This window comes from Somniosus microcephalus, chromosome 4, assembly GCF_052327205.1.
Source record: "Somniosus microcephalus isolate GS21.2 chromosome 4, FLI_Smic_1.0, whole genome shotgun sequence".
NCBI lineage: Eukaryota > Metazoa > Chordata > Chondrichthyes > Squaliformes > Somniosidae > Somniosus > Somniosus microcephalus.
In genome coordinates, this window is record NC_140990.1 from 310,981,393 (window position 1) to 311,007,560 (window position 26,168).

Consider the following 26,168-nt stretch of genomic DNA (forward strand, 5'->3'; position numbering starts at 1 on the left):
CTCACCTGTCTTTAAATTGCGTTATGTGGCCCCGTGTCAAATTTTGTTTTATAACGCTCCTGTGAAGCATCTTGGGCCGTTTTGCTACATTAAATGTGCTATATAAATGCAGGTTGTTGTTGTTGTTGAGGTCAGTCTCTGAAGATGTGGGGGACTGGCAGGTGTGAACAGCCATTTTATAACCAGACAGGGACCAACAATACAAGCATTCCCCAATGGGTGAACTGGAGAATGAGCAGATCGAAATATGTCCCTAAACGCCTGTCCAGGATAGACATAATAGATTATTTTTAAATAGATCAAGATCTCAAAAGTTTGTAACCTAGCTGGGAGTTTCCAAATATTACTATTTTTTCCTATTCTTTCACTTTCGATTTCGGATAGGCAGCTCACATTTCCGAGCATCGTTCGGTCTAAAATCTAAGCTTCAAAGAGATCGGTTTCACAACATTGAGAGCACAGTTGGACACTCACCCTCCCAAAAAACTGAGCTCATTCCGAGGATCGACAGGAGTCGAGGCTGAAACTTGGTTCTCCGATGAGGAAAGCCAAGGGATGGCTGGATTTCCCGTGTTAGTAGAAGGGCTGCTTGTCGACCTGGACTCAGTCAAAAGTAAACTAGCCATTTACTTTCAAAGCAAAAGGAAATCTGGCGGAGGAGAGTGTGAGATTACAGCACACCAGGATCAGAGGAAATTCCTGGTGTATTTTAAAAATGAACAAGGTAAGAATTGATCTTGATAAAGACATTTAGACCCGCATCGGGTTTGTACTGGTGTATAAAATATGGACACACTGTTTCCCAGTAATAAACTCTTGGCCACTTGATAAACTTGTGGTCATGTTGAAGTATTTTGAGTGCAATTTAATGATGCGCTACTGGTCTGAGAGCACATGTTAAGGCAACTTTTGATATCTGGGGAGTATTATTATTAACTGTTGCTTTCAGCAATTTAATTAGACACCATTGGATCATCACTGCCTTGGTTTTTGAGGGCAAATACCCCGATCCAACACTGAGTGAATCGGCGCTGGAATCTTGTAGCTCCCTTCGAGCCCAACTCTCGGCTGGGAGAGTATGATCAGGGAATTTACCCTTTAATGTTATATTCAGTGTAAATGTTCCCGGGCATCCACTGAAACCAGTCATCACCACCGCTGGGGTATTTAATTTGAACCATTCATGTACAGAGAAGAACAAATGCATTGACCCCAGGCTCCCACTAGGAATTTACACTTGAAAACAGCGCAAAGTCTGCTTCCTTTGAGTGAGTAATCATTCAGGATATTTGTGGGGAATCCAGAACATGAGGCATAATCTTAAAATTAGAGCCAAGCCCCTCAGGAGTGAAACCAGGAAACACTGGTTCACACAAAGGTTAGTAGAAACCTGGAACTCTCTCCCCCAAAAGTCTTTGGGTACTGGGTCAATTTAAGCTTTCAAATCGCTAGAATTAGGTTATTAAGGGTATCAAGTAATAAGGAGCAGAGGTGGGTAAAGGGGGTTAAGGAAGTGGTATCAGGACACTTAGAAAATCATAACATGATTAGGCAGAGTCAACATGGTTTTATGAAAGGGAAATCGTGTTTGACAAATTTATTAGAATTTTTTGAGGATGAAACTAGCAGGGTAGATAAAGGGGAACCAGTGGATGTAGCTGGATTTCCAAAAGGCATTCGATAAGGTGCGACATAAAAGGTTATTACACAAGATTAGGGCTCATGGGGTTGGGGGTAATATAGTAACATGGATAGAGGATTGGTTAACGGACAGAAAACAGAGTAGGGATAAACGGATCTTTTTCAGGTTGGCAGGCTGTAACTAGTGGGGTGCAGTAAGGATCAGTGTTGGGGCCTCAGCTATTTACAATCTATATTAATGATCTAGATGAACGGACTGAGTGTAATGTATCCAAGTTTGCTGATGATACAAAGCTAGGTGGGACAGTAAGCTGTGAGGAGAACACAAAGTCTGCAAAGCGATATAGATAGACTGAGTGAGTGGGCAGTAAGGTGGCAGATGGAGTATAATGTAGGGAAATGTGAGGTTATTCACTTTGGTAGGAAGAATAGAAAAACTGAATATTTTTTAAATGGTGAGAAACTTTCAAATGTTGGTGTTCAGAGAGATTTGGGTGTCCTCGTGCAAGAAACACAGAAAGCTAGCATGCAGGTACAGCAAGCAATAAGGAAGGAAAATGGCATGTTGGCCTTTATTGTAAGGAGGTAGGAGTATAAGAGTAAGGAAGTCTTGCTACAATTGTACAGAGCCTTGGTGAGACCACACCTGGAGCACTGTGCACAGTTTTGGTCGCCTTATCTAAGGAAGAATATACTTGCCTTGGAGGCGGTGCAACGAAGGTTCACCAGATTGATTCCTGGGATGAGAGGGCTGTCCTGTGATGAGAGATTGTGTAGAATGGGCCGATACTCTCTGGAGTTTAGAAGAATGAGAGGTGATCTCATTGAAACATACAAGATTCTTAAGGGGATTGACAGGGAAGATGCTGAAAGGTTGTTTCCCCTGGCTGGAGTGTCTAGAACTAGGGGACATAGACTCAGGATAAGGGGTAGGCCATTTAAGACTGAGATGAGGAGGAATTTCTTCACTCAGAGGGTTGTGAACCTTTGGAATTCTCTGCCCCACAGGGCTGTGAATGCTGAGTCTTTGAGTATATTCAAGGCTGAGATCGATAGATTTTTGGACTCTAGGGGAATCAAGGGATATGGAGATCGGGCGGCAAAGTGGAATTGAGGTCGATGATCAGCCATGATCTTATTGAATTGTGGAGCAGGCTCCAGGGGCCGTATGGCCTACTCCTCTTATTTCTTATGTTCTTATGTAGGGACAGATCAGTTATGATCGAATTTGACTAGAAAATTAACTGGATCAGTTTGACCAACAACTTAACTGGGCCAGCCACATAAATACTGTGGCAACAAAAACAGGTCAGAGGCTAGGTATTCTGCGGCGAGTGTCTCACCTCCTGACTCCCCAAAGCCTTTCCACCATGTACAAGGGACAAGTAAGGAGTGTGATGGAATACTCTCCACTTGCCTGGATGAGTGCAGCTCCAACAACACTCAAGAAGCTCAACACCATCCAGGACAACGCAGCCTGCTTGATTGGCACCCCATCCAACACCTTAACATTCACTCCCTCCACCACCGGCGCACCATGGCTGCAGTGTGTACCATCTACAAGGTGCTCTGCAGCAACTCACCAAAGCTTCTTCGACCGCACCTCCCAAACCCGCAACCTCTACCACCTAGAAGTGCAAGGGCAGCAGGCGCATGGGAACACCACCATCTCCAAGTTCTCCTCCAAGTCACACACCATCCTGACTTGGAAATATATTACCGTTCCTTCATCGTCGCTGGGTCAAAACCCTGGAACTCCTTCCCTAACAGCACTGTGGGAGTAACTTCACCTCACGGACTGCAGCAGTTCAAGGCAGCTGCTCACCACCACCTTCTCAAGGGCAATTTGGGATGAGCAATAAAGGAATGAATTGCCTGTGAATGAATAAAAAAAATAATTGAACAGGCTGGAGGGACTGAATGTTCAGGAATGGTGATGGAGGAGTTTGGGAGATGATTCTGTCAGGCTGTTGCTTGACTAGTCTGTGGGATAGTTCTCCCAATTTTGGCACAAGTGAGGAGGATATTGCAGGGTCAATTGGACTGGGTGTGCTGTTGTCCATAGCCGGTGCCCTAAATGTCTTTCCTAAAGGATATTAGTGAACCAGATGGGTTTTTACAACAATCTGATAGTTTCATGGTTACCATTACTAATACTAGCTTTTTATTCCAGATTTATTTAATTAACTGAACTTAAATTCACCAGCTACCATGGTGGGAATAAACACATGTCTCTGGATCACTAGCCCAGTGACAATACCACTATGCTACCATTCCCCTTGTTTCTTGTTTGAGATGGCCATTACCTGACACTTATGTAACATGCTACCCCAAGCCTGGATATTGTCCAGGTCCTAATGTAGCCTGCCTGAAAATAGTATAATCTCGGTAGGTAAATGATGAAAACAGATTTTAATAATTAATTGCAATGAAGTCTGATAAACCACATCTTGGTGACCATGACTGGAAGCAATAAGAAGGATAAAGGGAGGTTATTCTTACCAAATTGTGAACCAAAGTGATTGATGTTTATTCTGTGTCATCAGTGCAGAAAAATGTTGTGAAGAACGAGTTCCACACGGTGCGGCTGTTAGACCCGGAGCCAGTCCAGCTTCGGGTTACGCTCTTTCAGGAGGACAGTAGTAGAGGAAGTTCTGCGAGGCCCATCGGAGTGACAGCAGGCACCAACAGAGAGCCAGCAATAGAACAAAGTCAATTAGTGACCAGTTCACAAAAACAGAGTGAACATGAACAGGTAAGTCACTTCTCATGTGAATGTACATTTCCGTTATTTATTCTTTCTGCCATGATGTTTGCTATTAATTGGGTTTTACAAAGAAGATTACTTTTAAATAGTACAAAGGCAAACATTTCTCATTTTGTTGATACATATTTAAAGATGTAAATGTAGGATTGTATATAAAACTGATCTCAGAAGTTTTAACCATCCTGCTGTCCAAGAAATGATGACATAGAATTTAAACATAAATTATAAGCATTAACTTAATTCCTGTCACAGCCGAAGCCAAACAATCTGCCTTCATGCTCAATCTGCCGCTTGTTTTAAGATGATTAGTGTATTTGGTACTCAGGCTGGCTTTTCTTAAAATGAATGGTAACTTCCTAATGGGTAAAGACTCTGACTGGTATAATCTGAAGCTATCCCGACCATAATGTTCCAGATCCATTTCCTGGTCTGTGCTGACTCCGCAAATCTGGGGCAGCAGTTATGTTGCCACAATGGGCTTCCCCACCTCGAGACATAGGCGGGAACAATCACTTACGATTTTGATCCCTGATCGCTACTGAGTGAGATCTACTGGAAAGTATATGTGACTGTTGGGTGAGGATAGGAGTGGACTCATCTGTGTTGGCTCTCACAGTCAAGTAGCTGATGACACTGCTATCTATGCTCAGACATGAAAAATGTACACTTGAATCAGAAACCAAAGGTATAACAGTGTCTGTGACAATGTTCCCGGGGAGCAGGCCGCTCACCGACTTTTCAGCGGAAATAACCGCACATGCGCGAAAAATTGAATGGGCTGCACAGCCCGTTAAAGGCCCCGTGCACCCAAAAAAAAATAACAGGGAACATTGGTCTGTGATGGAACCATAACGCAACATGAGCCAACACACTCAGGAGAGCAGGAGAGAAAAGTGAGGAAAAATAGAAAGTGAATTGACTTTTTTGTTTTATTTGTATTCTTTGTTTTCATTTAATTTACATCCAATGCACCATTACTTTGCCTAGAACAATGTAGTCACCTATTGTGTACAGTACTCTATTTCTGCTTTCCTTATGCAGAGCCCGGCAAAAGGATTTCAAAATCAAGGATCCCCAGTTCCAGTGGCTGAGTCAGGTACAGACTTTGTTTCTGCAGATCAAAGTACATCCTGCCATGACCTTTGTTATGTGTCACAATCGTTATTTGAGGAAAATTTTTCTCTTTCAGTTTTGGAATCCTCCGAGAGAGAGGAAAGCAGCTCCAACCAGCTGCTGGTTCGCAGTGACGGTCCAGTTGATACAGATGTTGTTGCAATGTATTTTGAAAGAATTGCACCAGATGTGGAAATCTCTGTAAATGACGAACGCTCTTGGTTTGTGACCTGCCCGAGCAGTGATGGTAAATGTCGATATCATTAACTGTATCATCTGAGAGAAAGAGAGAGATAGAATATGTGGCAGGGATGAAAACGATAGCAGCCTAGAAATGACTGCATTCCATCAATGCTTACCACTTCATATGACGTTACTTTGTCAAGCATTCGTGTGCTAGTGTTGCGCGCAGGAATTCCTAGACTTTAGCTTTTAATACACAAATGAGGCAAGCCTTAAGATTATTTAATAAAAATATTGATAGAAGGAGGCACCCTCTGCATTATACAACACATACTTTAGCAGGAGACTGATCCACATTCTCTTGCTGGACCCGAATGCTTTTCTGACGGTAAGTTCCTGACTTAAAAGATGATGACAGAGAGAGAGAGAAACAGAGAGCGAGGATTGAGGGAATGCCATCCATATAGCCCTCCTGCACCAACAGGCTTTCAATCAATCAATCAGAGGCCACATGTCTTCAGAAGCGTAGAATAATCTCACTTCCCGTGTTTTGTAACAACCCACTGAATTGTGCACCGTGTTTTTTCCTCGGTTTCAAGTTTTGGGTCTGCCTTACATATCCGCTCGGGTACAGTAGTGCTGGTCACTCCTATAAGTGGGCTGAGCGTCTTACATTGAGGAATGTGTCTGTACTGCCCAATATCTAACCATACGATAGTGTAACCATAGGAGCCCTTTGTGATCTGAATTGCATTTTACTGGAGTTGGGGGAATGGGACGATTTTTGACTTCCACCTGCAACAGGTGCAAAGTCAGCTGGTGTTGGGAGGCCTGAACCATTTCTGGGTTTGGGCCTCATTTCAATGGATATTGGCTTGGCCACCTGAAACGCGACAATGAATTGCTTAATGGCTCTGGCCATCCTGGCTGACGGGCCTGGGTTGGGATAACAGATCCTGAATGTATCAGTTTGAAAAAGACAGTGAGTTGTGAGATCTTCCAGTCTGACTCATCTATCTTTAATACACATTATTCAATGTCTACAGCCATTACCCATTTCTTTTTAAATCTTTCTCAATCCACTTTGTTTTAAAGCACAACTCTTAAACATGACACTCAGCATCAGAGCAAACATTCTCAGATCAGTTTTAACAACAGGCGAGAAGGAAAGCAAAAATTCCTTTGTACTAAAACAGAAAATGCTGGATGAGTGAGATTGAGAGTTTATGAAGGAACCTTCCTTAGTTCACTGTTTGCTGCGAATATCATAACCTTATAGATAAAGAAGGCAATTACAATCTCAATTCAAATAGTGAACACAGTAAACCTTCGAACTTAGTGACTTAATTTCCATTGGTAGCACACTGGATTGATGAGTTTGTGTAAAATTCCTTTGTGTGCTGTTTTAACACAATTGTTAACCTATTCTTTGTTGCCTATTACATCAGGTTATCGAGCGAGTTATTTTGTCAAAGCGGTTGGACTTGCACGATGTCTAAAGAGCGCTATGGCTGTGATGGGTACTCTAAGGGATGTAAGGTTCATACATAGATACATTTGACTGACTGATTATTTTGCCATTCTGGTTTATGTTTACAGACCTGGAAAAAATTATTTCACAAAAGCAGCACGAGGTGGGGGGCAAAACTCTGAAAGTGCAATTATATGATAAAGGTAAAGAAGGGGAAAAGTACGAGCCCCGAAAATTTGTTCTGAGAGGTTTTGATGGCAACTCGAGGTTAGAGCATATTTCTCTGTACGTTGACAGCCTCAGCAACAACACAGGGCATCATATCGAACCTCTGCAAGATGGTGAAACAGTGGCAGTCACATTTGAAACTGATATAGGTTGGTGTCCTCACACTTTATTCTTTTCTAATTTTATTTAGCAAACAGCAGTTCATTTATTTGCATGTTTTGGGGGTGAAGCCAGGTTGATTGATGTATGGAACTGAATGAAGTGGTTTCACTGAGGCCTGTATTGAAACATAGAAACATAGATAGAAACATAGAAGAAAGGAGCATGAGTAGGCCATTCGGCCCCTCGATCTTGCTCCGCCATTCAATGAGATCATGGCTGATCATCCAAATTCAGTACCCTGTCCCTGCCTTCTCCCCATATCCCTTGATCCCTTTAGCCTTAAGAAATATATCCAACTCCTTCTTGAATATATTTAATGAATTGGCCTCCACTGCCTTCTGTGGTAGAAAATTCCACTCTCTGGGTGAAGAAATTCCTCCTCATCTCTGTCCTAAATGGCTTACCACTTATCCTTAGACTGTAACCCCTGGTTCTGGACTCCCCGGCCATCGGGAACATCCTTCCTGCATCCAGTCTGTCCAGTCTTGTTAGAATTTTATAAGTTTCAATGAGATCCCCTCTCATTGTTCTAAACTCCAGCGAGTACAAGCCCAATCGACCCAATCTCTCCTCAAACGTCATTCCTGCCATCCTAGGTATTAGTCTGGTGAATCTTCGCTGCACTCCCTCCATGGCAAGAACATCCTTCCTCAGATAAGGTGACCAAAACTGCACACAACACTCAAGGTGTGGTCTCACCAAGGCCCTGTACAACTGCAGCAAGAGATCCTTGTTCTTGTACTCGAACCCTCTCACTACGAAGGCCAACATACCATTTGCCTTCATAACCGCCTGCTGCACCTGCATGCTTACCTTCAGTGACTGGTGCACAAGGACACCCAGGTCTCGTTGCACTTCCCCTTCTCCCAATCTATTGCCGTTCAGATAATAATCTGCCTTCCTGTTTTTGCCACCAAAGTGGATAACCTCGCATTTATCCACATTATACTGCATCTGCCATGCTTCTGCCCAATCACCCAGCCTGTCCAAATCATCCTGGAGCTTCTCGACATCCTCCTCACAGCACACACGCCCACCCAGCTTTGTGTCGTCTGCAAACTTGGAGATATTACATCTAGTTCCCTCGTCTAGATCATTCATATATATTGTGAATAGCTGGGGTCCTAGGACCGATCCCTGCGGTACCCCACTAGTCGCTGCCTGCCACTCAGAAAAAGAGCCGTTTATTCCAACTCTTTGCTTCCTGTCTGCCAAACCGTTCTTTATCCAAGTCAGTACCTTGCCCCCAATCCCATGTGCCTTAACTTTACATGCTAATCTCTTATGTGGGACCTTATCGAAAGCCTTCTGAATGTCCAAATACACCACATCCACTGGTTCTCCCTTATCTATTCTACCAGTTACATCCTCAAAAAATTCCAGTAGAGTAGTCAAGCACGATTTACCTTTTGTAAATCCATGTTGACTTTGTCCGATCCTGTCACTGTTTTCCAAGTAGCTCTGCTATTACATCTTTTATAATGGACTCTAGCATTTTCCCCACTACCGATGTCAGGCTGACCGGTCTATAATTCCCCGTTTTCTCTCTACCAGCTCTTTTAAATAGTGGGCTTACATTAGCTACCCTCCAATCCATGGGAACTGTTCCAGAGTCTATCGAATTTTGGAAGATGACCAGCAATGCATCTACTATTTCTAGGGCCACTTCCTTAAGTACCCTAGGATGTAGATTATCAGGCCCTGGAGTTTGTGATTAATGTGCCCATGTGCAGTAATACAGAATTTTCCCTTATGTTGCTTTTTTAGATGCCAACTCCTTTCGACAGAATTGTTGTCAGAAGCTATTTGACAACAATGTTATCACTGCCCACCGTCTGGAGAAGACAGATACTGTGCAGATAGAAGGAATTGATCCTAGTCTGACCGATGAATTCCTGGACTTGTACTTTTCAAACACCAAACGCAGCGGTGGTGGGGAAATCGCAGAAATTATCCAAAGATTTGAAAGGACAGCTGTTCTTCGTTTTCAAGATCAGGAGGGTAGAGTATTTCATTTTTTTAATGAAAAAATTGATGTATTTCAAGAATTCAAACGTTATAATTTATTTTATCTCCTGCTGGCTAGCTTTCCAGCACATTGTTTCTAAGTTTAAGTTTCATAATGGCCCAGAATTTGTGGTCCTGATGATGGCGGACTGGCAGCGTTTGGCGGCCTTTCGCCTTTGAAGCGGACCACAATTTGTAGGACGTGCGGAATTACCCCTCGCCCCGTCCAACAGGTTAGAGAGTTCAGACTTGAGACTTATGAGAAATTACACCAGACACACGGGTTCTGCCTTTAACCTTTTATTGTTCCTAAGACAGATTCAAAACCCCAACCACTATCCGAGCAGTTCACCAATAATGTTACAAGAAATCATACATACAGCCACCCGCCGATGATCAGTCCAGTGTTGATTGTAGGCCACGTCCTTTTGACTACAGCTCTCTGCCTTTCGACTGCAGCTCTTTGAGTTGAGATGATCAGCCAGGCCCGTCCTTCCGACTGCAGTGCCGGTATTTTTCCTCACTGGTTTTTATACAGTTTTCCTTTCCTTTTCCAGTAAATCAATCATTCAGAGATGGTGAAATGTTCCTTTAATGTTCGACATGAGCTGTTTGAGCTGTCAAACTTTCACACTCACACTTCCTGTGTGACTATCCATTAGTTGCCTTTATCACAGCCCAAAATTGTTCATTCACTCATAAAGTTTACAAAAGTGACAGTAAACCATTTGGTCACATTTCATGTGTTACGTCGTATCCTGCATTTCAAAACTGCAAAGTTTTGACTCCTCCCCTTTAGCCACCAAAAATCATTCTACAATTTTTTGCCTATTTTGTTGCAGACACGATGTCTGCAAATCTAAGGGGGTTTGTTTATCTCTGTTGTCACTGACTACCCCCTGCAGTCACAACCATGAGTTCTGTCAGTGTCTGCTTATCCGACACCCAGCTCTTGACATATCTCCATCACAAAGCAGCTTGCAAACACAACAGTTCCTTTTGAAAGCACATTTGCTCCCAAATGTTGGCTGCCTTTTAGTAAAGCACATCAAAGCACATTCCATGTCCACTTATCAGTGAAAGACCATCTGTTACAATTTTATTTAACTTCGAAAAGCCTTTTGGCCTGGCAAAGCATTTTAAGATATATCAAAATTATAAATTAAGGGTCTGTGTATGCCTACGCAATTTCAGGATTTAGCGTATGCACAGCCTAATGCATAAATCCTGAAGTTGCAGTCAGTCATTCACTGCTCCGATACTGGCTGCATTGTGCACCCGTCCCCCCAACTCACCCCTACCACAGAGCCGGCAATCGGTGAAATCCCTCAAATCATAGAACTGACGAAAGCTTTCACTCTTCCGCAGTAATACCGCTGTTAAATACACCACTAAAAGTTAAACTCTTTTGAATTAGGTGTAACTGGGGTTTTAACAGTATATTGGCTGCAAAACAAAGGTTATGGCCCTGAAAAACTAATTTTAATTTTGTGCAGTGTCACATTTATCCATTGTAATAAAAATTAACATTTTTAGGAAACTTTGCAAAAAACCTTTAAATTTTTTTTAGAAGTTTGTTCATCTTTATTTCAGGTTTGCCTTTTCCCCATGTGAGAGCCCCAATCTTTGTTTTGTTCTCTAACATTTTTAAAAAGTTAGAATTTTAAGAGCTGACCCACTTCCTGGCTTCCTGTCTGTGAAAATTCTGTGTTTTGATTGGCTGCTTAGACAGCTTGTTGACGTCACAACAGCTCGCACTAGGGGATCCCCACTATACTCCATTGATTTGAACTACGTGTCGGAAAACCCAAACGTCTCAACACAGTGATTGCTAGAACTTTGTGTGAAGCTTACTTCAGGGCCAGCTTCACCCTGACCTCAAATTCTGGGCCAATATCTATCTACGGCCCTGATTTTAACCCAAGCCGCCCGATTAGAATGGGGTGGGTGAGCGGTTAAAATCAGGAAAATCAACTTAGCACCCTTTGTGTATAGAAGTGTTCTCTGATTTCACTCCTGAAAGGTCTGGCTCTAATTTTTAGACTATGACCCCTAGTCCTAGAATCCCCAACCAGTGGAAATAGCTTCTCTCTATCTATCCTATCTGTTCCCCTTAATATCTAGAAAACTTCTATCAAATCACCCCATAACTTTCTAAATTCTGGGGAATACAACCCGAGCTTGTGTAATCTCTCCTCATCATTTAACTTCTGGAGTCCGGGTATCATTCTGGCAAACTAGCACTGTGCTCCCTCCAAGGTCAATATACCCTTCCTAAGGTGTGGTGCCCAGAACTGCTCACAGTACTCCAAGTGTGGTCTAACCAGGGCTTTGTATAGCTGTAGCATAACTTCTACCCCCTTATATTCATGCCCTCTCGATACAAAGGCCAGCATTCCATTAGCCATTTTGATTATTTTCTGTATCTACTAGCATGGGCGTTGCCAGGGCAATTTTGGGCCGCGCGGTCTCCGTGCCCCTGTGTGTCCCCCCTCTCTGTCCCTCTCCTCGTCTCCCTGTGCTGTCCTCTCCCTCCCTCCCCTCTCCCTGCCTAGCGCCTGAGGCCCGGTGCCGTTGTGATAGCGGCCGTGTGGGGCCTAGCAGTTGAGGCGCGGCCGGGCTGTCGGGCCGAGATGGACCCGAGCTGAGCTCCCCCGCGGATCGCGCGGCTGACGGCCGGCCGCTGCCGCTCCCCTGACCGCTGCCGTTGTGATAGCGGCCGTGCGGGGCCTAGCGGTTGAGGCGCTGTCGGGCCGAGACGGACCCGAGCTGAGCTCCCCCATGGATCGCGCAGCTGACGGCCGGCCGCTGCCGCTCCCCCAACCGCTGTGTGTGTTGGGCCGAGCGGTTGCGAGGCACGGCCCGAGTGAGCCCAACTTACCTGCCGCTCCGGCGGGGCGGGAGCGGGATCGGGAGCCGGAATGTGGAGGTTTGTTTTGGTGTTGCTGTCCCTGTGGGGATGGAAAAAATGGCGGCGAAGTTTAGGGAGACTGGAGGATTAGGACCCGCCCATGACGCACTGATTGGTCAACCATTAGGTGAGTGAACTGTAGGATTGGTCAAGCAGCACGTCAGTCAACGCTAATGACAGGTAGGATTTTTGAGCCTTTTTTGTATATTGTCATAACAATTTTTGTGTGACGAAAAAGTAAATACGCCTACAAGAGTCCCCTAATGATAAGCTTTCTTTTGATATAACATATGTGTAGGTACGCTCTATAACTTTTGATTGTATAGCCGGACAGAGACAGAAAGACAGACAGACAGACAGAGAGACATACTGTTTTATATATATAGATGTACCTAGACCACCAAGTCTATTTGGATCTTCACTGTTTTTAGCTTTTCACCATTTAGAAAATACCCTGTTCTATCCTTTTTAGGTCCAAAATGGATGATCTCACATTTGCCTACATTGAAACCATTTGCTACAGTTTTGCCCATTCACTTAATCTGTAGATATCTCTTTGTAATTTTATGCTTTCATCTACACTGCCTAGAATGCCGCCTATCGTTGTGTCATTGGCAAATTTGGATATGTGGCTTTCTATCCCATTATCCAAGTTGTTAATAAATACAGTGAATAGTTGAGACCCCAACACAGATCCTGGTGGCAAACCACTAGTCACATACTGCCATTTAGAGTACCTACCCATTCTCCCTACTGCCTGTCTCCTGCGCTCAGCCAATTTCCTAACCAGGTCCAAAATGTGCCTTCAATTCTGTGGGCTTCTACCTTAGTTAACAGTCTCTTATGTGGGACTTTATCAAATGCCTTCTGGAAGTCCATATAAATAACATCCATAAAGATTGCCCTGTCCACGACTTTAGTCACCGCTTCAAAAAATTCAATCAGGTTCACCAGGCATGACCTACTTTTCACAAATCCATGCTGGCTCTCTCTGATCAGCTGAAAATTTTCGAGGTGTTCAGTCGCCCTATCCTTAATTATAGACTCTAGTAAATTCCCAACAACAGATGTTAGGCTAACTGGTCTATAATTGCTTGGTTTCCCTCTCTTGCCATTCTTAAGTAGCCGAGTGATATGCGCAATTTTCCAATCGAATTGAGAGAACTTCGGAAGATTATAGTTAAGGCATCTGCACTGTGCTAACCTACTTCCTTTAAAAGCCTGGGATGGAAACCGTGTGATCCTGGGGATTTGTCACTCTTTAGTGTCGTTATTTTCTTCATTACTGTTATTTTGCTTACGTTAAGTTTGTTGAGGCCCTGTCCCTGATTCAATATTAGTTTTTCCCGCAAGCAATCCTCTTCCTCTACTGTAAATACTGATGCGAAGTAATTATTCAACATGGCCACCATTTCCTTATCATTTACAATATTACCGCTTTCAGTTTTTAAGTGGCCAACATTTCTCCTGACCACCCACTTTTTCCTAATATAATTACAAAAAAATTTGCGTTGATTTTAATATCCCTTGCAAGTTTCTTTTCATACTCCCTTTTTGTAGCTCTTACTATCTGTTTTGGCACCCTTTGCTGTTTTTTGTGTCATTCCCACACTATTTTTTGCATTTTTGTATATTTTAATTTCAGTTTTATGTTGTCTCTTACCTCTTTCATAAGAACATAAGAACACAAGAAATAAGAGCAGGAGTAGGCCATACGCCCCCTCGAGCCTACTCCGCAATTCAATAAGATCATGGCTGATCATCGACCTCAACTCCACTTTCCCACCCCATCTCCATATCCCTTGATTCCCCTAGAGTCCAAAAGTCTATCTATCTCAGCCTTGAATATACTCAAAGACTCAGCATTCACAGCCCTCTGGGGCAGAGAATTCCAAAGATTCACAACCCTCTGAGTGAAGAAATTCCTCCTCATCTCAGTCTTAAATGGCCGACCCCTTATCCTGAGACTATGCCCCCTAGTTCTAGACACTCCAGCCAGGGAAACAACCTCTCAGCATCTTCCCTGTCAATCCCATTCAGAATCTTGTATGTTTCAATGAGATCACCTCTCATTCATCTAAACTCCAGAGAGTATAGGCCCAATCTACTCAATCTCTCATCATAGGACAGCCCTCTCATCCCAGGAATCAATCTAGTGAACCTTTGTTGCACCGCCTCCAAGGCAAGTATATCCTTCCTTAGATAAGGAGACCAGAACTGTGCGCAGTACTCCAGGTGTGGTCTCACCAAGGCCCTGTACAATTGTAGCAAGACTTCCTAACTGTTATACTCCAACCCCCTTGCAATAAAGCCCAACATTTCATTTGCCTTCCTTATTGCTTGCTGTACCTGTATGCAAGCTTTCTGTGTTTCTTGCACGAGGACACCCAAATCTCTCTGAATGCCAACATTTGAAAGTTTCTCACCATTTAAAAAATGTTCAGTTTTTCTATTCTTCCTACCAAAATGAATAACCTCACATTTCCCTACATTATACTCCATCTGCCACCTTACTGCCCAATCACTTAGTCTATCTATATCCCTTTGTAGACGCTTTGTGTTCTCCTCACAGCTTACTGTCCCGCCTAGCTTTGTATCATCAGCAAACTTGGATACATTACACTCGGTCCCTTCATAGAGGTCATTAATATAGATTGTAAATAGCTGAGGTCCCAACACTGATCCTTGTGGCACCCCACTAGTTACAGCCTGCCAACCTGACAAAGATCCGTTTACCCTACTCTGTTTTCTGTCCGTTAACCAATCCTTTATCCATTCTACTATATTACCCCCAATCCCATGAGCCCTTTCGTCGTCCATGGCAATTTTTTTGGCAAGTATAGCTCTTGTCCCTTAGGGGTATAAACTGTTCCTGTGTCATATTAAATTCTTTTTTGAACATCGCCCACTCATCTTCTGTTGTTTTACCCATTAACAGATTTGCCCAGTTTACTGTCAACATACTCTGTCTCATCGCATTGAAGTCAGCCTTACCTAAATCTAGAATCTCAGAGGCGAATTTTTCAGTGGTCAGCGGGCACGTTTGGTGGCGGGTCGGGTGGGAAAATGTTTTTTTTTGACAGCGGGTCGGGACCCCACTGTCAACCCGCTGCCACGTGCCTTTACCAAGTATCGGGTCTGTCAGCGCTGAACAGACCCGACACACAGTGGTGGGGGAAGCAATTGAGCCAATTATTGGCTTGTTTAGAAGCCCTTAACAGTGATATTTAACTCACCTTTTAACTTTACCAGTTCGCCCATGGATTTCACGCTCCTTCTGGACCCCGTCTGTTCATTTGAGGCGGAGGTTGAGTGGCCATCTAAAATTAAAAAAAAAAAATCATTCATGGGATGTGGGCATTGCTGGCAAGACCAGTATTTATTGCCCATTCCTAGTTGCCCTTGAGAAGCTGGTGGTGAGCTGCCTTCTTGAACCGCTGCAGTCCGTGTAGTGAGGGTACTCCCACAGTGCTGTTAGGGAGGGAGTTCCAGGATTTTGACCCAGCGATGATGAAGGAACGGTGATATACTTCCAAATCAGGATGGTGTGACTTGGTGGGGCACTTAGAGGTGGTGGTGTTCCCATGCGCCTGCTACCCTTGTCCTTCTAGGTGGTAGAGGATGCGGGTTTCGGAGGTGCTGCCGAAGAAGCCTTGGCGAGTTGCTGCAGTGCATCTTGTAGATGGTACACACTGCAGCCATGGTGCACCGGTGGTGGAGGGAGTGAATGTTTAAGGTGGTAGATGGGATGCCAATCAAGTGGGCTGCTTTGTCCTGGATGGTGTTGAGCTTCTTGAGTGTTGTTGGAGCTGTTCTCATCCAGGCAAGTGGAGAGTATTCCATCACACTCCTTACTTGTGCCTTGTAGATGATGGAAATGCTTTGTGGAGTCAGGAGGTGAGACATTTGCCGCAGAATACCTAGCCTCTGACCTGCTCTTGTTGCCAGTGTTTATGTGGCTGGTCCAGTTCAGTTTCTGGTCAATGGCAACCCCCAGGATGTTGATGGTGGGGGATTTGGCGATGGTACTGCTTGTTGGAGATAGTCATTGCCCGGCACTTGTGTGGCCCAGATGTTACCTGCCACTTATCAGCCCAAGCCTGAATGTCATCCAGGTCTTGTTGCATGCGGGCATAGACTGCTTCATTATCTGAGGAATTGTGACTGGCACTGAACACTGTGCAGTCATCAGCGAACATCCCCATTTCTGACCTTATGTTGGAGGGAAGGTCAATGATGAAGCAGCTGAAGACGGTTGGGCCTAGGACACTGCCCTGAGGAACAGCTGCAGCGATGCCCTGGGGCTGTGCTGATTGACCTCCAACCACCACAACCATCTTCCTTTGTGCTAGGTATGACTCCAACCAGTGGAGCGTTTTCTCCCGATTCCCATTGACTTCAGTTTTACTAGGGCTCCTTGATGCCACACTCGGTCAAATGCTGCCTTGATGTCAAGGGCAGTCACTCTCACCTCACCTCTGGCATTCTGCTCCTTTGTCCATGTTTAGACTAAAATTGTAATGACGTCTGGAACCAAGTGGCTCTCAGAATCTGACCACGATGAACCCCAACATCAGCAGCACCAGGCAGACCAGCAGCACCAACAACACCACCAACCTTCTCCGCAATCACATGAAGCTGCACAGGACACAGGGCACCATCACGCGACCACATTTCTGCCCAGGACGCCAGGGATGGCCTCACCATGGCCAGATTTACTTCACTTGACACTGTATACCCTGGCTGCCACATGATGTGCCAGGTTGGCACCACCACACACCTACACAATAAAGCATCCCTACAAGGTCCAAGCCATTCCTTTCACACTCATCACCATTGCGGGGGGTACCGTTATGCCTCACCATTCACTGCAACTCACTAAACCACTTCCAAAGGCGCACACAAATCTGTCAAAGCATGCAACGTGTTGAAAATAAATGTTTCAATGTTTGACACCACATTAACAGAAACTTTACATGAACATTGCATAAAACACCCAAGTGCCTACCCTTGTGTGTTGTTAGTTGGTATGATTGGACTAGGATGAGGGTGAGTGTGAGGGGTGACTATTGAGATGGGGAAGTGATAATGTAGATAGTGAGGGATGGGTGAATGTACAAGTAAGGCTGTGCAGGAGTAGGGTAGGGAAGGCAGAGTTATGGGGATGTGATAAGTGGCACAGTAGGATGAGGTTGACTGTGGCTTTACAGTAACGTTTCGTGATCTGCTAAGATCATTGAAAGGTTTGCACCGCTGCAGCCTGGTCCTCCTGATGACCTCTCTGCTTGTGCCCTCCTGTGCAATGTGCAACCAGGCTGCGTTGGTCTCATGGGGATGTCTCTTCTGCCCATTGGAAGGGAAGAGAACCTCCCTGCATGCTGTGACTCCCTCCATAAGCAGATGGAGGGAGTCATGGGAGAGCCCGTGTGCAGCCCTGCATCGCTGTGCAGTGATTGTCAGTGTTTGCAGCACCTCAATGCTGTAGAACACTGACAGCACAACTGTCAAAATCAATTTGTGCATGGTCCCTTTAAGGAAACCGGCTGATGACGCGTCATCGAATGACGTCATCAGACACGCCTCCTTCAATTGGCCGGGAAGCGCGCTGGGTGGGCTGAACAAGCCCAATCAGGGGAAAATCAGTTTGGACAGCGGGCTGGAGCCAGCAGAGAGGACCCACCACTGACATCGCCCACCATGGACCCGCCGAGGTAGGTGTGATCGAATCCTGTCAGAACGTTCCCGGATTCAAATTAACCGTACCTGCAAAATCTGAAAAGACCTCAATCATGCCCTTCCCCCTCCTCTTTGCCAGAGAGCAAAGTCGCAAAGTAAACAATCGTTCCTTGGAACTCAGTGCTCTAAAGTTCAGAAATCAGTATTGAGGCATTGTTCAGGACTCCCTTCAATAATTTGGTATCATTCCTGTGATACGGAGACCAAACCTCCAGGTAAGAAGGACCGGGCATGAAATGACTGGCTTTTTGTTCAAAGAAACAATTGTTTTGCATCTGTAACAAGTGCGACATTCTGGAATATGACACAGGAATAGATAGATAATAGATACATCTATTTCTACTCACTAAAATTGTTTGGTTTCTTCCAATTGTATTTTTGCAGTGGTAAGAAGAGTCACTGAAAGGGAACATTCCCTAAAAGGTCTTCAGTTGACTGTTAGTCGCTATTACCATGGACTGCAACTATCTTTGTATGGGGATAATGGTCCGAAAATCAAACAGCCTGAACAATGTGACATTTGCATCAATCCCTCACTTCTAAACTACATCCGGAAGACTCGTCTCTATAACCAAGAGTTAGAAGAAATTTCAAAGGATGTTTATTGTGACATTACCTTTACAGACTCTCCAAATTCAAAGCAATTTATTCTGAAGCCTTCTTTTGATGCAAATATATTGTTGTGCTACAAAATTGCTAAGGACTGGAAGAAGCACGCAGAAGAGGCAATTCAGAAATTCATCAGGAAGTTTGACTTCAGAGACTTTCCAACAGATAAAGACTTGTGGGAAAAAGTGAAGAACAAAAGCAGAGGACTAAAGGCACCTGGCTTTGATGTCCTTTACTGTTCTACAGAAAACAAGATTGTTGTTGTTGGGGAACAAAGTAAAGTTTCAGACACTTCCAGAAAGCTACAAGGAATACTGGAAAAGGCAAACAAAGAATTAGAGGATGAGAGGAATACTGTCGAAGAGCAGATTCCATTGGAAAGTCTCGAGGAGTTGGAGTTTCTGCAAAGTCATGTCAAAGACACTGTTTCCTCTGTGGAAATATCCACCAACGTCGCTCCCCCAGTCTTAAAGCTGAAAGGATTGAAAGAGAAAGTTAGCCAAGCCCAAAAAGTCATCAACCAGTTTCAGTCCCAGTTAGAAAGGAAGCCTCTCAATCAGTCTTCACACATGGAAGATTTTATAAAATCGCTGGACCTGAACAAATTTGTTCAAACTCACTTCATTCAAAATGACATCAAGGCCACACTGGTGCGTAGACAGTCTGTTGAACTCTTGGCTGTCAAGGCAGATGTAAAGAAAGTAGAAGATAAAATAAAGCAGTTGTTCCAGGAAGTAAGGATTGACTTCACTCCACAGCAAATCGAAGTCTCTGAAGTTGACGAATGGAAAAGGTTGCTTAATGATTTGAAATCTGATATCCAGTCAAGCAATGAGGGCTGCAGAATCATTGAGGAGAAGAATCCAGCTGCCATAATAATTGTAGGATTTTCAGGCATTGTTGCAGATGCTGCAAAAATAATAAATAGTTATCTGGACAATAAGCAGGTGATCTCACAGCTCATTCCTGCCACGGTGATGCAAGTAGACTATATGGAAAGTTCCTTGATTCTCACAGAACTGCCTGAAATCCAAAACAAAGGTGTCACCATAACATATATCAGAATGGCTTCTCCAGGTTTAAAAGTATTTGGTACAGCAGAACATATAAATGAGGCAGTTTCTGCTATTGAAGAAAAGTTATCACTGATTCAGTCAGAAACCTACACTTACTGTAAACCAGGAGAGGCCACAGCCCTCTCTAAGCACAAGGACACTCTACAAGTCAAGGCTAAAGGGCATGGGTGTATGTTGTTAATTAAAACCAAGGAAGAACACCAGGGTTCGTCAAGTCTCCCAAAACCTGTAAGTGTACACAAACTATGAAATAGTACCATCTTAGCCATCTGGCAAACCATTATACTAGACTAAAAGTAAGATTAACTTTTGTGCCCAGTAAATATTTGCCTCGACTTAGACACCAAGGCCCCGATATTTATGGGGAGGTGGGGAGCGTGCAGTTGAGGCCTAAATGGCTGAAGAACCCAGAAAGGCCTAAACGGCAGGACCTCATTAATATTTTTAGCTGTTTCCCGCACGGCAGCCGGCCAAATGGACCGCCTGGCAGGCAGGTGGGAGGGAACATCAGCGGCAGGAGGCCATAGCCAGGGGCCCTTGGAGATGGTCCCCAGCAATTGGGAGGTCCAGAGGGAGAGCGGGGGGGAGGGAAAGCTGGCTATCAGGGCTGGGGGATTTTGAATTCAGTTAAAATAATATCTGGATGGATAATAAATGCTGGCCTAGCATGTGACGCCCACATCCTGAGAATTACATATTTTTTTAAAGCAAAATGAGCGGACCTTCACTGAGGTATTGGTAGCAGCAGGCCCAGTGTTGTTGGGCCAGGATTGGTTTTGGCGAGTTCGATCTAGCCGGAAGCTTTCTGGGAAGAGGAGGTCCAGGGCCTGGTCTAGAGGGTTGGACACCAGAGTCAGGCTGGTAGATCATCAGAGAACAGAGGGGCTGGTTGTGGAGTGGGAGAGTGTGGAATTATCTTTAGTACATACTAGTACTGGTACCCATGAACCAATCAAATCACTACAAGAATAATCTGATTCCCATTGGGCAATCAGATCAATAGACGCTGATACGGACTGAAAGAGCCAAATAGAGGATGTGACTCAATATATTTTATATAATTGATTGATATTCCAAACTTGTTGAACAAATTGCAGGAAAAAAAACATTATTGGTAAAATATTCACCCCTGTCCTATAACAATTTTTCTTTTGCTGATCAGGTTATTGAACAACACAAACAAGTCCTCACGCCACCATTGTCTTTTACCCAAGGTATGACATACTATATATGTAGACGTACATATTTAACGCCCTGGCAGACCCATCATTTCAGGCTGTTCTTTCCCCATGGAACTGATTACTTCCCATCTTGACTTGCTAGTCTCTTCCCACCTACACTCGCAACTCTTCTGATGCCTTCCACCACTTTAACAGTTTCCAGTTTCCTGGCCCCAACTGTCTCCTTTTCACCATGGACGTCCAATCCCTCTACACCTCCATCCCCCACCAGGACGGCCTGAGGGCGCTCTGCTTCTTCCTTGAACAGAGGCCCAACCAGTCCCCATCCAGCACCACCCTCCTCTGTCTGGCTGAACTTGGTCTCACATTAAACTACTTCTCCTTTGATTCCACTCACTTCCTCCAAATAAAAGATGTTGCTATAGGTACCCTTATGGGTCCTAGCTATACCTGCCTTTTCGTGGGATATGTGGAACATTCTTTGTTGCAGTCCTGCTCAGGTCCCCTCCCTCACCTCTTTTTCCACAACATTGATGACTGTATTGGTGCCGTTTTCTGCTCTCGCCCCAAACTGGAAAAATACATTCACATGCTTCCAATTTCCACCCTTCCCTCACCTTCACATGGTCCATCTCCAACTCTTCCCTTCCCTTCCTCTCCATTTCTGGGGACAGGCTAACAACAAACATCCACTATAAGCCCACTGACTCCCACAGGTACCTGGACTACACTTCCTCCAATCCTGCTTCCTGTAAGGACTCTATTCTATTCTCCCAGTTTCTCCGTCTTTGTCGCATCTGTTCTGATGATGCTACCTTCTATACTAGTGCTTCCGATATGTCTTCCTTTTTCCTCAACCGAGGATTCCCCTCTACCGTGGTTGACATGGCCCTCGACCATGTCCGTTCCATTTCTGCACTTCTGCTCTCACCCCTTCCTCTCAGTCCCAGAATCAAGATAGGGTTCCCCTTGTCCTCACCTTTCACCTTTCACCCCACCAGCCTCCACATTAACGGATCATCCTCCGCCATTTCTGCCACCTCCAGCATAATCCCACCATCAAACACACCTTCCCCTCCCCTTTCAGCATTCTGAAGGGACTACTCCCTCCGCGATACCCTGGTCAACTCCTCAATCACCCCCAACACCCCTTCCCCTTCCCACAGCAACTTCCTGTACAAGCACAGGTGATGCAACACCTACCCTTTTACCACCTCCCTTCCCCCCGTCCAGGCCCCCAAACACTCCTTCCAGATAAAACAGCGATTTAGTTGTACTTCTTGCAATTTACTATACTGTATTCGCTGCTCACGATCCGGTCTCCCCTACATTGTGGAGACCAAATGCAGATTGGGTGACCGCTTTCCGGAACACCTCCATTCAGTCTGCAAGCGTGACACCAAGCTTCCGGTCACCTGTCACTTTAATTCTCTGCTCTACTCCCACTCTGACGTCTCTGTCTTTTGCCTCTTACACTGTTCCAACGAAGCTCAATGTAAGCTCGAGGACTAGCACCTCAAATTTCTATTAGGCACTTTACAACCTTCTGGATGCAACATCGAGTTCAAGAATTTCAGACCTTAACCTCTGCCCCTATATTTTCAGAGGTCAAGTTTATTTCCAACACCAGATTTCTGATTGGTCACCTTGGCGGACTAGACACACCCAGCAGTTTATCTGGAATGTGTAATTAGATCCTGCCTGCCTAAGTAATCAAGTACTTTGCAAAGTGTAATTCTAGCCATTCTGACTTCCAGGCTCGACAGAACTGAGCTTACATTGAATAGACGGGGCTCACCCTCGCGGGTTAAGACCTTCTCCCACCCCCAAACAAGTTCTTGCCCCCAGCACCAAAGTTCCTGACTTTCCACCCCCTGAGTTTCTGACCTTTTCCCTCCCCCCAAGTTCCTGACCTTCTCTTCTCCCTCGCCCAAGTTCCTGACCTTCCCTCCCCACCCAAGTTCCTGACCTCCTGCCGCCCAAGTTCCTGATCTTCTCCGTAAGGCCCCCATCGCTCACCTCCCCGCCCCCCCCCCACCCCGCCCCCGAGTTCCTGACCTTCTCCCCCTGCCGAATTCCTCCCGCCCCACCCTGGGTTCCTGACCTCCCCCCAACAAGTTCCTGACCTCCCACCCCCGCCATAGATGGGGCATTGTGTGTGGGTCACGGATTGTTAACAGGTTTATTGGGTATGAAGTGAATAGTGAAAATGGCATGACTTCTGGATTTCTTCTACTCCAATGATATTACTTGCCACACACGCACTGAGCTTTCCAAGAAATCAACCAGGTCTAGGGGGAGGAGAGGGAGAACATGATGCGGGTGTTAAGGGGATAGTGGAGGGTGTGGGGTTGGGAGAGCGTGAACCGTCTTACTATCTGGATTATGTTCTCGCTCTCACTCCCCACCGCACCCCCCCCCCCCCCACCACTTTAGACCTGGATCATTTTAGATTTCCAGCATCCGTAGTATTTTGCTTTTATGAACCATATATTGCTTTGTTTCAGTGTAACTATTCTGTGATCTCTCTGCAGTGTCAAAACTATCACCAGTCCCAACAGTACAAATAGGTTGGGTAAGAGTAGAACTGAAAAAAGGTGATATCACCCAAGAAATTACAGATGCCATAGTAAATTCTACAAACAAAACTTTGGACTTAACTTCTGGTAAGTTTAAGAGGGGAAAAATTAATCAGCGACCATTTTGGGTCACTAACATCACCTGTGCACTAAATTTAACCCCCGGCAAAAAATAGCGCCGGCAATTGCTAAATTCAGTTTTAGCGTCACAAGAGGGAGGTGAGGCGCTAATTCAAGCGCTTCACTTCCTTCTTAGAGCGCTAACCCCAAATATTAGGGTGGTGCGTTCTGCAGCGCTACGCAATGGGCCACGTAGCGCTGCCGCATGGAACAGCTCCTCCCCTCATTAAAGGGGAGGGCCCAAGCCCACAACTCTGCGAGGCCCTACCTGGACCATCGGGGAGTGGGGTGCTGTGCCAGCAGCCCGGCACTCAAGAGGAGTACAGGGCTGCCAGGTCGCAGCACGGACCCCGTGTTCAAAGATGCAACGGGCCGCAACAAGTAAGTCGGACGATTTTTTTCCCCCGCTCGCCACCTCCCCTTTACTTACCGCCCCACGAGCCTTCTGCCGCTCAGTTCCCGGCCCCCGAATCGGTCACTGTCATCGCCTGGCACAGATTCAGGGGGCACGGGGCTATTTTGCAGGCAGGCCATAAACAGGTCGCTGCGCATGGTGATGACGTCATCATCACCTGCGCAGTGGAGCGGGGCGCTACTGGTTACCATCGCCACTAAACTCCCGCTGAATTGAGCGGGAGTCATTAACGGTGCCGCGCCCGGACAAAAAGTCATTTGTGCCCCGTAGGCGCTAACGGGAGGTGCAAATGCACTGAATTTCTGGCCCAGTCTAAATATTAATAGTAAACTAAACAGTAAACTTTCTGTTATCTGGGACAATTTTGGCGGAAAATGGGCGGGCAGTTAAAATCATCCCTGGATTTTTCCCACCAAGGGCCTGTTCATTTCCCACAGGTTCCGATTTTAACCTGTTCTTCTGCACAGCCAGGAAGGGCACTTGGTGGAAACTGGTGGGGTTCTTCTTTAAATATGTAGACTGGGCTCCGATTACATTATCGGGGCATGACTGCTATTTTAACCAGAGGCCTGCACGGGGAAGCCATTGTGGCAGCAGGATGAGGATTCGGGGCCAGAAAAGCCCCAAAAAGGTAACTTGTATTCATTTTCGTTGACTTCCCTTGTGGGGCGAGGAGGAGCAGGAGTGCTTGTCCTGGTTCCACAAGGTAATATTAGGTCTTCCCTGCCCCAGGCTTACTCCAACCCTGTCCCGCCCTCCATCCCCCATCACAAGTCCCAATGGAAAGGTAAATCAAGCGTGGTATATAATGGACGGCTAATTCAACACTGACCGATTTACACCTTCACCCAAAATTTAAATTGCAACCCCCCCTCGGAAACTTTAGCCCTGTATCTTTGATTATATGTTATCATTGTTAATTGCTATAATCCTAAGTGATTGGCAGCATCCATTGACAATCACACCAGCAATTTGAAGCCAATCTAAGCCCAGGTTGAAAATACAATACCATCCTTATGAATTGCTCATTTAATTACAGTATTGATTCAACAAAATATATTGTGGCAGGAGTTGTTAAAACTTGTTATAGCTTAAAGCGTGGATTACAAATCACACTTGTGTAGATGCGTCCCCATATTTTAAGGCACCATTTTGATTTTAAAAAATCATGAATGTTAAAAGTTGCACAACTGTATAAGCCACTGTCGAATATAGTGAGTGCTCAAAAAGCTAAGTAAGTACCTGCCCCACCTTTTGAGGCACTGAGCTCCACAGAGACACAAGGCTCCAGGACCAACCCCCTGGGTGGTGTTAGGGGCCTGTCGCCCAGCATCAGCCAGAGAACAAAGGCAGAAATTACACAAAAATAGTCAAACTGTGACTTATGAATCCAGTCAGTGCGCCAAGAAACAAAGGTTTTGCTTTGTTCTTAACATCTGTTTCTTTGTTTTTACCTGTAGGTGTGTCTGGTGCGATACTAAAAGCTGCAGGTAGTTCTGTGCAGGATGAATGCAAGGCCCTAGGTACTGGTATTTCTCAATCAGGGTTATGCTCTTCTAGGATATATGCTTTGAAAATGTAACTACAACAACAGCTAACATTTATATAACACCCCTCATATGGAGAATGTCTCAAGGCACTTAAAACATCAGGAGAAAGAGGACACTGAGCAAGGAGAAGCAAGATTATGATGGGATAAAAATTGTGGGCAGAATTTCCACTGGGATTTCTAGGATAATGTCTTGGCCATCACTCAGTTGTGCAGGTGATTAGTGGAGTGCTGTAGGACAAGGCTCTATCATATGCTGCCTGTCCTAAAAATGAAGTACCTGCATACTGAAAAATGACCACCCTGTGGGAGCTGTCTTGTCCAAGTTAAAATTATTTCTGTTGTAAGCAAACCTTGTGCCAAAGGCTTACTATCCAATTCCCAGCAAGTATCCCCAACCTTCCTTTGCATGGTACATCT

At 45.1% G+C, this 26,168-nt stretch overlaps 1 protein-coding gene across 1 annotated transcript in view; it reads left to right on the forward strand.

Moving 5' to 3' along the window:
- The first annotated feature begins 383 nt into the window (after positions 1-383).
- The window catches only part of LOC147120593 (protein mono-ADP-ribosyltransferase PARP14-like), a 73,226-nt gene continuing 47,441 nt past the window's right edge, over positions 384-26,168 (forward strand). Inside the window, exons 1-10 of the mRNA XM_085986723.1 lie at positions 384-724; positions 4,188-4,396; positions 5,450-5,504; positions 5,598-5,768; positions 7,304-7,552; positions 9,333-9,566; positions 18,604-20,132; positions 21,067-21,118; positions 23,620-23,751; positions 25,660-25,722. Coding sequence (XP_085842849.1) covers positions 556-724; positions 4,188-4,396; positions 5,450-5,504; positions 5,598-5,768; positions 7,304-7,552; positions 9,333-9,566; positions 18,604-20,132; positions 21,067-21,118; positions 23,620-23,751; positions 25,660-25,722 — 2,863 coding nt within the window. The 5' untranslated portion in view covers positions 384-555. The remainder of the gene's footprint in view (positions 725-4,187; positions 4,397-5,449; positions 5,505-5,597; positions 5,769-7,303; positions 7,553-9,332; positions 9,567-18,603; positions 20,133-21,066; positions 21,119-23,619; positions 23,752-25,659; positions 25,723-26,168) is intronic.